At 42.3% G+C, this 11,973-nt stretch overlaps 1 protein-coding gene across 2 annotated transcripts in view; it reads right to left on the reverse strand.

Annotated features, from left to right (window-relative positions):
- The window catches only part of TIAL1 (TIA1 cytotoxic granule associated RNA binding protein like 1), a 666,746-nt gene extending 655,753 nt beyond the window's left edge, over positions 1 to 10,993 (reverse strand). Inside the window, exon 1 of one of the 2 annotated variants that reach the window (XM_078643920.1) lies at positions 10,805 to 10,993. In XM_078643920.1, the coding sequence (XP_078500046.1) occupies positions 10,805 to 10,833 (29 nt within the window). In that variant the 5' untranslated portion in view covers positions 10,834 to 10,993. The remainder of the gene's footprint in view (positions 1 to 10,804) is intronic. The other variant, XM_078643921.1, reaches the window with a different exon arrangement.
- Positions 10,994 to 11,973: the final 980 nt, after the last annotated feature.

Below are 11,973 nucleotides of genomic sequence, written 5' to 3' on the forward strand. Positions count from 1 at the left end.
ATGGCAAAATTATACAGATAGCCCATGTTCTGAAGCAAAACAAGCTTGTGTACATAGGTTAGTACCTGGTGCACACATTGTTTTATGTTAAGTATTAATTTCTGGTGCACATACTCTTCTATGTTAAGTATAAATTATCATGCTAACACGATTCACACTAATTACTCAAGGCTCATTACAAAAGATCGTATCTACCACGTAGAATCTTTCATGTTGGAAACTTTTTCTGCAGAACCAATACGCTGTGTGGAGCATAATGAATACATGTCAACTGTCACCTGCAGACAGAGTTACGCTTCAATGCAATAATTTATAACATGTTCAGTACCTCTGCACAGCTTGATACATTACCACCACATACATGTTGAAACTACTTACACCCATTAATTGAACACAGGATGTACAAAATTTGGTTGATAAGTAGTATGGTTGTCACCCGCCACTATGTAAACTATAAAACAAACTTAACGATCATTCGGTGATGTCATCAGTGATTGGAATTTGAAATGTCATCAGTGATGTCATAAATGATGTAATTGAACATGTCATGAGAGATGTCATACGTGAGGTCAAAAGTAGTGCATGGCAGGGGCACACGTTAGTGCTACTAACTCATAACTGCTGAATTTGTGGCTTTTTTTTTTATTTAAAGCATTAATGTTGCCACTAAGAAATGTACCCAACTATAAAACCTTTGGTTTTTCCAATGACATTTTTTTTTAAATAAACAAACTGAATATTTCTATTGCACCTATTGCATTACCTTAACCTTTGGGGTTTTTTCTGTGAACTTCTAGGCATTTTGTTAAGTTATTTATCATTGTGAGTGCATGTATGGTAGAAACCATTGTATATGTTATGTCCAGACATTATTTTAGTATTTTTTTATTGTAACAAAACAGGATATGGTTAACACTTTGCTAAATCTTTATACATAAGGTTAAGAAATCCTAATTTGATAGGAATTAATGACTGGTAGGGGACCTCTTTTTACAGTGAGGGCCTCCTTATCTAATTCAAAGCTTAGGTTCCATGAGGCCAATTTTAGAGTCAGTTTTAACTGATAAGTAGATAAATAAAAAAGTGTCAATTCATCTAATTTCAAAAGTTTAACTGCTAGTCTAAAATTATTTACAATAGAGGAATGATCTTTTAGGGATCCGAGAAGTTCTTTTTGGATCAAATATCTTAAGGTGCCAGGTTCACCCTTCGCCAAGCTGGAAACCCACCGTACTACCCCAGCAAAGCCCTGGACCCAAGCACTTTTTTTTTATTTTATTTTTTTATTTAAAACGTTAATGTTGCCACTAAGAAATGTACCCAACTATAAAACCTTTGGTTTTTCCAGTGACATTTTTTTTTAAATAAACAAACTGAATATTTCTATTACACCTATTGCATTACCTTAACCTTTGGGTTTTTTTCAGTGAACTTCTAGGCATTTTTTTAAGTTATTTATCGTTGTGAGTGCATGTATGGTAGAAACCATTGTATATGTTATATCCAGACATTATTTTAGTAATTTTTTATTGTAACAAAACAGGATATGGTTAACAGTTTGCTAAATCTTTATAAAAAGTGTGTATTAAACAGAATCATATTCAATAGCAATTGTTTCTCTATAAAGAACAACGCTATAACGGCGGACTGAAGATTCGGCACCTCACATCAGTTTCCCAAATTCAAAGTTCCTGCACACTGAAACCCCGGCACCAGCCGTTACGTGATGCCACTGTGTTCCAGATCTTGAAAGATACAGCTACAAGTGGGTGTGCACCAGGCAAAGAAGTTCCAAGATACTCTTGTAATTTTGAAAAGCCTTTATTTTCAATTGATATTCTCCAAGTGTAATAACACATTAAGCTCAGCCAACGCGTTTTGTTCTCATCCGAGAACTTCATCAGGGCTGAAATTGACATGTAAAAGGACAACAATCAGTGAACAAAAGATGATTACACTATTTGAACAAGCATTTGCAATGCAATAGGTCTCGCATTAGGAAAGTTTGAGCTATTGGTCTTGTAAATGACAATTTTTTTATTTATGTGTTGGTTTTGAAAATAGCTAAATTAATAGCTTTGTCATTTACAATGCCAATAGTTATAACTTTCGCAAATGTGACACCTATAGCATTTGTAATGCAACATGTTTTGTATTTCAACTCTGTGATGTCACATCTGCTATTCTCAATTCCTGCCTCCGTGTTTCCGTAGCTTACCCACGAGCGGCTTCTCCACCCCACCTCGTGTCCCTCCAGTTGGAGAGGGATGTTATGTTTACATCATGACACCTGGTGTTCTTGCTATCCGTATTAAAAGCGCTTGAGCGCCCCACACAGAGGTACAAAGCGCTATTAAAATTATAATTACTATTCAAACCGGAGCTCTCCTCTGATCCTTGCTGCGCGGCATCAGAGCGCCAGGTTTACAGTAACAGGTACAAAACTTCCATACACCTTACTCAGCCCGGAATACTTTCTGGACAATAGAGTAAGTAAATAGTTACTGTGTTTATTCCCTGCGGTTGCCAAAGTGTTCTTTTTAAGTTTGGTACACTGAAGGCTACATAGTCAAGTCTTCCAAAGGTGACACAGCTTTCACCCTTCTGAAATGATTATCTTTTATTTGAATAACAGCAACGCGGGGAGAAACTTGAAAATGCATTTCAAGGCGCGCGCTATCCATATGTCATCAAATAGTTATCCTGTGTCCGAGAATATGCTTGTACAATGCTCCTTTAAAGCTTAGAATGCCTGGTCAGCCAATAGGATGGCTCAAAGCAGTGTCCATGGTGACAAGGGGAACCCGATCTACTCCAGACACAGCCGTGGTTCCCACTTCCTACTCTGCGGGCGGAGAGCGGGAGGCGAGACGCGCTCCGTGTCCTCTGCACCCCCTCAACACTGGAGGCGGCCCCTGAACCTGTCCAACACTCTGGTGCCAGAGCCGCCGGCCTTGAAGACCCTGCAGCTGTGTCATACCTTCTCCCCGCGAGTGGAAGCCCCTCCAGCCCCAGCCCCGCCCCCGCGGAGAACAGCGGCCTAAGATTCTCGCATCCAATGGACCTCGCAGGCCAAAAATCGCTGCCGTGAGTACTCGGCTACAGTCGATTACCAATAATCGGATTTTTACTATGAACTCATTCGCTTTAGTACTTTGATTGTTGCTATGTATTTAACATAGCGCTTGATCACCGGCGCCCTTGGTGTTTTCAAAAGTGCATATTGCGTTCCTGGCACTTTTGTTTTAAATAATAAAGCGTAGGCTTCTCAAACAGGAGTGCGAATTTGAAAATAGAGCGTAATACCTTGATTTAAAAAGGCGAGGAAGATAAAACAATATAAAAGAGTGTACGTTACACAATAAACGTTAAAAGTTACATCACAACTAAAAAGATAACCATGTCTGTTTCTTCAGAGTGAGTCTGGCGGTTCCTCCGGAGGAGCCTCGCCCCACTGCTTTTTAGCAGTGACATAAAGGAACAACGAAGCCTCTCGATGGGCTCATAGCCAATAAAAAAAAAACGGAAGTCAGGCACTTTTGCCTGAGACGGGGGCGGGGCCTGCAATCCGGCAGGAAGTCCCGCCCGCCGCCGCCGCCGCCGCCGAGGAAGAAGTGGAGCCGGCCGACTGATGGCCTCTCCGCAGCCCGGGGCTCCCAGGTGCTGGAGGGAGCCCCGGAAGTGAAGTCCTGCCCCCTGGTACCAGCGCTGCCGTAGATTAGACACTGAACACGCAAAAAGAGCCCGGTAAGGGGTGGGGGTCGCGCGTGTGTCTGTTCGAGTGTGTGTGTGCGCGCGCGTGGGCTTGCGTGTGTGTATGCAGTGTGTGTGTGTGCCTGTGTATGCGCGCATGCGTGAGTGTAGAGTGTTTGCGCAAGGGAATGAGGCAGGAGAGGGGCACGGCGCCGTGCGCGCTCACGAGGTCAAAACTGAGCAGCTCTGCGCTCGTGCACCCTCTCCTGTCCACATTCCCAGAAACGGGCAGCAATAGATGTCGAAGCAGACTCTGCTATCAATGCTTACGCATTGAAGCAGGTCGTGCTTCGACCTAAAAAAGGGAACCCCTACAAACCAATTGTGCTTGCTATACGTAGGGATAATAGAATTTTATGTAAAAAGACAACTAGCAAACTTATATTTGACCAAACATCTAGGTGCAAATACGTAGTAGCCACAATTTATCACAGTCTGGAACATATGAATCACCACATTAATTTTTTGAAAAATATATGTTTTATTTATTTTTTCTTTTATCTGAATGAAGCTTTTTTTGATCAATCATGAAAATCTTCGTTCCAAACATAATTAGCAATTATTAAATATTGTCATATATATTTATCAACAACAATTCATAGACAATGACATAAGGACAGTCTTAATATTGTCAAATTATTTTTTTTCATAGCCTAGTGCAATACTTCTCAATTGATTAAATAAGGCACGCAGAAGATGTTCACTTGATGAGGGCAAGCGGTAAATGAGAACTTTATACAGATAAAAGATAAAAAGTAAATCGAAAATATATTTTTCTAAAAAGTAATGTGGTGATTCATATGTTCTAGACTATGATAAATTGTGGCTACTACGTATTTGCACCTAGATGTTTGGTCAAATATAAGCTTGCTAGTTGTCTTTTTACGCGCCGGATCTGCGCCGGAGTCGTGCCAGAGTCATGCCCGTTTGCGCCCGTTCGCGACCAGTCGGGTCCACGGGCCAGGACCCCGGATATATTATCCCCATGCCCCCTATTATACTCCCGCTCGACACTCCTTTCGCTTAAAGGGGAACTTCCATCCCACTGTAGCCACTCGGTTAACATTGGACAAGGCTGCCTCTCCTGCAAACATTGTTCCTTTAGGGCAACTGAGGCTACCATCAACTTCACACAAAGTATTAAAAATAGTAAAGTAGAGGTTGTTCTAAAGATGGCATTGGTCAATTGCCGTTCTTTACCAAAGCATGCCACTGAAATCGCTCTATTAATTGAAAACTCGAACTTGGACATTCTTTTGCTAACAGAAACGTGGCTCGGATTGTCATCCGGCCCCGATATTGTCCGAGCCCTACCATCTGGATATTTGATCCTACATAGGGACCGAGGACCTAAGGTTGGTGGAGGGATCGCCATTCTATATAGGGAACATTTAGTCTGTCGCTTGATCGACAGCACTATCCCAGATTGCGAGAGTACACAATTTTCCATTGCACAATCTTCAGAAGTATCACTCTTTGGTCTCTTAATCTATCGTCCACCTGGCCCGATAGGTCAATTTGTAGAAGGGCTAATTGAAACCACCCTGGAATTGGCCAGTAAGGTCTCTAATTTTATAGTGTTAGGAGACATGAACCTCCACTTTAACAATCCTTTGGATACCATCGCACAGGAATTAACTAAAGATATAGCCACCTGCCAACTTAATCTGACTGTTCGGCATCCTACCCACTCCAAAGGGAATCTTTTAGATCCTATATTTTCCAACGTTGCAGAACTGTCCACAGATGAACCATTTTCAATCCCTTGGTCAGACCATATGGTCATTTCTTTCTCATGGAAAATAATTAGACCCAGCTCTATAAAATCCTCTCATAAAATCTTAAATAGGCGCTGGACAAAATTAGAACCTAGTGACTGGATAGAATCATTGAAGCAGAACGAACCTCTGGCCAATCAGAATATCGAGAGGGCTATTACAGATTTCAATCGTTGGATTGAGCAATCACTGGATAGTGTGCTCCCAAAAAAAAGCATAATAAACAAAAAAAACACCAATAAACAGCCCTGGTTCAACTCAGACCTAAGGTCACTTAAGCAGGAATGTAAACGAGACGAAAGGCTATGGCGAAAACACTTTGATGAGGAGAAGAACATTAAGTATAGATCTTCCATAAAAAAAAAAAAAATCTGCCCTCAACACAGCCAAATCCATCTTTTATGCTGAAAAAATTGAAAAATCCGCCAATGCCCCTAGAGAGATGTTTAGAATAGTAAAAACTCTGGTAAAAGCCCCTGATCCACTCTCCTCTGAACTATCACCAGAGGAATCTGGCGCTCGCTGCAATGAACTCGCAAGCTTCTTTGCCACAAAAATTGAAAAAATTCTCCTCTCTCTTCCTCCTCTTCCCGTAACCGAATCGAACCAGCCGCTGATGGATGCTACCAACTCTATTCCACCCTGTCTTGCATTCTTCCATCCGCTCAATGCTGAACTTTTTCCTTCTCTTTTCAATTCCATAAAAAGCGGCTCCCCACTCGACCCTGCACCCATGTCCGTCCTGAAACTGGCCCTACCCTATGCTAGCAAACACATTATTAATCTTGTTAACACCTCACTGGAATCTGGTATAGTACCACAAGACTGGAAGCTAGCCATGGTAAAGGCCCTGTTGAAAAAACCAAACCTCAATCCTGATGATTTCTCAAACTATCGCCCAATCTCCCTCCTTTCTGGCATCAGTAAGCTTACTGAAAAGTGGGTGAATAAACAGCTAGCATCGTATTTGGAGACCTATGATTTGCTACACCCCACTCAAACAGGATTCCGGAAGGGACAGGGGACCGAGACAGCCTTGCTGAGAGTGGTCGAGGCCTCCAGGAGGATTTTGGACGCATGTGGCTGCGCGGCCATCATCCTCCTGGACCTCAGCGCCGCATTTGACACGGTTAACCACCGTGTCCTTCTAGCTCGCCTCGAGAGGATCGGAGTCACAGGCAAGGCCCTCGAATGGCTCCGGTCCTTTTTAGTGACAGAGTCTTTAAGGTTTTCTCGGAAACCAACTGCTCCCTCCCTGTGCCATTGCAATGTGGGGTACCACAGGGTTCTTCCCTTAGCCCCACACTGTTTAATGTGTACATGGCACCTTTAGCAGAGGTTGTAGCCCCCTTTAGAATCCAGCTGATAAGCTATGCTGACGACACTCAGCTAGTAGTCTCCCTAAACCGGGTGGAACCCCTTCCGACTAATCTTTGCAGCTGCCTGGAGGCGGTTGCGGAATGGATGGATGCGTCCCACCTGAAGTTGAACGGGGGGAAAACTGAGTTGATGTTGCTGGGAAAGAAGGCCACCTTTAATAACACCATCATGTGGCCCCCCTGTATGGGTCCTGGGCCCATTCCAAAATCCGAGATAAAAAGCCTCGGCTTCTGGCTTGACGTGGAATTGTCTTTCAAAATCCAGGCAAGAAAGACAGTGGCTACCTGCTTCGGCCTAACCAAAACAATTCGAAAAATTCTCCCCCAGTTACCCGAAACCGCTAAGAAAACCATAGTCCAGTCTCTTATTTTATCAAGGCTGGACTATGGGAACGCACTCTATCTAGGCGCCCCCGTCTCAGTCACCCGACAACTTCAGATCGGCCAGAACTCCGCAGCAAGGCTACTCACTGGTACTAGTCACCGTATATCAGCCGCACCATCACTTGCATTGGCTCCCTATAAAGGAGCGGGTACACTTTAAAACTCTCTGTTTGGTCCATAAAACTCTTCATGGGAATGGCCCTCCCATCCTAAACGATATGGTCAGACCATATACACCATCTAGGGACCTTCGTTCAAAACAGCAAAACCTTCTCACAATCCCTAGGACCAACAGAGCCCGAACAGGGGACCGCCTCTTCTCGCGAAATGCGGCCAGGCTGTGGAATGCTCTTCCTCTTCCACTCCGTCAAGAGCCCAGCCTGCTCGCCTTTCGGAAAAAGTTAAAAACTGCTCTGTTCCCTAAGATATAGATAAGCTGTTTCAGGATACTCTAGGTTTTCATTTCTATTCCTTCTGTTCAGTTATCAAGCGCTGGGATGCTTCCGAGTAGCCATGCGCTATAGAAGAACCTTTTCAATTCAATACATAAAAGATGATTACATGCACCATAATCCCCTTTAACCTGTTTACCGCGGCCGGCAATTCCGCCGCAGTGCGGGCGTTCTAAAGGATGGGCGGGGCTGCGTCGGCCTACGGTCATTAGCAGCACCAGGGAGGGAGTGCTCCCGTCGGCCATTGGCCGACAGGAGCACGGAACGGGTTAATGGTCTTTCTAAAGCCTTTATTTTAGCTTATTAACATTCACAACCTCCGCTTTATGTGTGTTGCTTTATGATTATTTAAATCAGGTGCCGGGTCTGGTGGCTCAATGGACTAATGCTTCCACTGCACTGGCCTGTGTTCGATCACATGGTCACAGGTTCAAATTCTGGCTGGTCCACTCAGCCTTTCATCCATCTGAGGTCGATAAAATGAGCACCATTGAGTTTGGTAACAATAAACATCTGTCATTCAGCGCCAAGATACCTACGGGTGAACGTGCGCTTTACAAATACATATGTTATGTTATGTTATCAGTTAATAGCACTTATACTGTAGAAATACACACTTTTCTCTCCCTGTACACATACAAGTTCACAAGACGCTCGCAAGATCAAACAAAGACCGCATGGCAAGGTCACTCTGTAAATTTCCATGCGACTCTCGCGGGATCGTACGAGGCCCCCGCAGCAAGTTCCACCTGCAGAAACTTGTAAAGAACTCTCGTAAGAGCAGGAGCATACAAACGCCTGCCTCTGCCTGTATATTTCTTTGAATCTTCCAAGAGTATGCAAACTCAAACACTTAGCATGTCTCATGGATAACAGTCCTGTATTTTTGGGTGTGGGTAGGAGAGACTGAAAACACATAAGCCTTTCTACTAGACCTCTCTTTTCAGACAGATGTTTTCTACTCCTTCATACTTTTTTTGCGATCCAAGGAGAGTCTTGCAAGATTGCAATGGGGGGGGGGGGTAGATTTCCCACTTACTTTCATTGCAGTACAGATAAACATATTTAACTTCAAATGAATTAAAGAACAATTGCACTTCTAAAGAGCACAGCAGTTTTCCGAAAGGTCTCTTTATACTGTTGTTCGAGAAGATCTAAGAAAAATGTTTTCATATGGGCACTGCTAACAAGAATTGAGCCTGGTTTGTAGAGTACAGGATAATATGCAATGAAAGATGCAATGGTATTACCTGCACATCAAATCTGACAGTTTGAATCTTTTTCGCTCTTAACCAGAAGGCAATGTAATGACCTTCTAGCCTGGCATACAGAGTCCCTTCTGGGCAACTTCTGTGAAGACTGACGAATTTGGAGCCATCTGTAGTCAAACTGTGGTACTTAGATGGATTGAGCTTTACTAATCAAGCTTCAGTCGGCATAGCACCTCCTTACTACAGCTTTATGTCCAAGTGAAAGCAGGAGAGGTTTTAATTTAGAAAGTTGGCAAAAGCAGCTGCCCAAGTAAATTAAAACTAAACAATCGCAGGAGATTACTATGGAATAGTAAATGTATGTGGTACTTCTTAGTCATAAACCAAGTTAAAAAAAAGCATCTATTCAGATTTGGCAACGTATCTGAATAGATTAGACTACGTACGAACAGCACTACTAATGTTATCAAAAAGGAGAGAGAAGTAAAAGGTAGCTCACAGATAATTATGTACTGATTATCCTAAACATTTTAGACTGATGACGAAATTAGGTTTTTGATCACTTCAAATTGCATGTATACTAAAATAAGCTACTGAAACTATGAATCATTAAGATGAAGCATGATATATATATATATATATATATATATATATATACACACACACACAGATACACACACACACACGTTTTAATGATTATTTGCAGCTCACTGAGACAGGGATGAGCCATTCTGGTATGCTAAACACTGAAATTGTAGAAAATATAAATAATGATGTAAAGTGTAATTCTGGGTGTATAGTAGTTGCAATAACGCCGAAATAAAAACGTTACGGCCTAATACACTATGAATTCAGTTTTATATGGATAATTAAGTGTACCCTTCGAATTAGGATTCTTAAAAGACTATAGGTTAACGGTGGATTTAGTTTGCCAGCTGCTCTCTTATGAGATAGAAAAAGTCATTTGATAAATATGAGACAGAAGCTTCACACTACTGTGAAAGGCACCGTGTCGCCCCCCTCTACAGCAGTCCTGTGTGTACAGCACTATAATGTCACAAAAATGTAATTAGGAAGCACAGCTGTCAGTACGCCACAATCACTGCACATATTTCCTATAAGCGATTAAGGGTGAATAGAAACGTAACGTGCACAAGGCACTTGAACCGAGGTACGTTATAAGATGTACTAAACTGTGAAACATGAGGAACGATGCAAATCCACAATACATAAAAATAGGCCACGAATAATGCACGAACTTCAAAACGACACAATCTTCAAGTACCCTCCGTCTAGATTACTTAAACAAAGCTGCCTAACTTAACACAAATTAATATGTTCTTACTGAATGCCCTTCGTTATACTACCACCTCAAATTCGCATTCCTCCATGCCGTGACAAGACAGTCCCGTTCGTGTCACTTAAACATCAAATTACCTATTCACTATACCACATGTCTCACCTCAGGAACCCTGCCTCGTCAGGTAACTCGCCTCCTCGCGCCCCCAATTTAGGGTCAGTACTTCCGACCCGGGGTTTTTAAACGCAAAAATCCATAGTGCCAAGAGTAGTAATCAAAGTAGGTCAATAAAAGCTATTAAAAACTCCAACTTCCAGAATATATTAGTGTTGCTATAATTCAGCCTTGGGCTCAAGACATTGCCCGTCGAAACAGAAAGGTAGCTACTCTACCGATATGTATGGTTGTATTGAGGACGCTACATCAACAAGGCGCTTTAGTATCATTTGTCCGAAAGCTGCATCATATATTGAATGACACACTACAAATATATATCTATATGTGCGTGTATATCTATTCCCCGAAGCACTACAACTCCAAAACTCACAGAGTTCTCGGCTGCCCGTCGTCCTCCATGGCTTCCTTTTGACAGGTGAGCGCGTCTCTCAAACGAGAGAGCGAGCCCAGAGTAGAAAGGTCCCAGACCTCTCAGTATAAACGCTGCAGGCTCTGCAGACTCAGGAGCCGCAGTCATGGGAAACAAAATGGCGGCCGGCATCCAGTCAGGAAGCCGCTTACAGCGCATACTCGTAGCATCGCCTCTGTTACGGAAGCAAATCAATTCGCGTCCATAGATACCAAAGAAAGGCAAGTAAGGCACAGTGTAACGCGAGGTACCGACAGAAACTCTGATAGCTGTTTTCAACAGGAAAACCAGAATGAGCAGTGATAGTTATTATTAACATGCTTATGTTGGTAAGACGATTTATACAGATCAGTTAAAGTAACGCAACATATTTATAAACAATTTTGATTTGATGATAATTTGGAAAGTCTCTTGAATGCAGTTTTCACAATAAACCATTTTATATCGATATCGACTTCTTGTTTTTGGTTTTGGCAGCTCCTTTTCTGTCCAAAACCGCTTTCATTTTCATTTTTAAAGTATCAAATATATTGTTTATTTTCATATAATGGTGCGTTCTTGCGCGTCACCCTAAGTAGCTGGCGATCCGGTCGCGGCTGCAAGCTCTGAGGTAATAACGTACAAACGTCGCTTTTTTGTTAAAATCTTGGTTAGTATTTTTAAGAGGCGTGAAATAAAAGCGCTGTACCGTACAATGGACAGTACAGCGGGGAAAAAACGCTCGAACTGCCATGACTTTATGCAGGGATAGACAAAGAAATCCAAGATACTGATTGGTTAAAGCTAGCAAATAAAATAAAAGAAGATCGACTCTTTAGTTCCCCTCTGCTTAAAGTAAACTGGCCGTCCATCTTTCAGTGTGTTTGAGTGGTTGCATGGTTACTTCAGAAACTGGACATGGACAACACTTTAGGATGAGAAATGTGTAATCTTTAATCACAAAAGTTTTTAGTATTATAGTATACGAAATTTCGATTCCATTTGGTCAGGTGGGGAGGATTATACATTCTCCTTATTGCTTTATTTCAAAGCAACCATTTGAACATTAAACACCATAACACACCCATAATTCTTACGCAGAGAACTACAACTACCAGTATGTGAGGTCACCAACCACAGTTCATTGTCTC

Source organism: Lissotriton helveticus, chromosome 5_1, assembly GCF_964261635.1.
Source record: "Lissotriton helveticus chromosome 5_1, aLisHel1.1, whole genome shotgun sequence".
NCBI classification, from domain to species: Eukaryota; Metazoa; Chordata; class Amphibia; order Caudata; family Salamandridae; genus Lissotriton; species Lissotriton helveticus.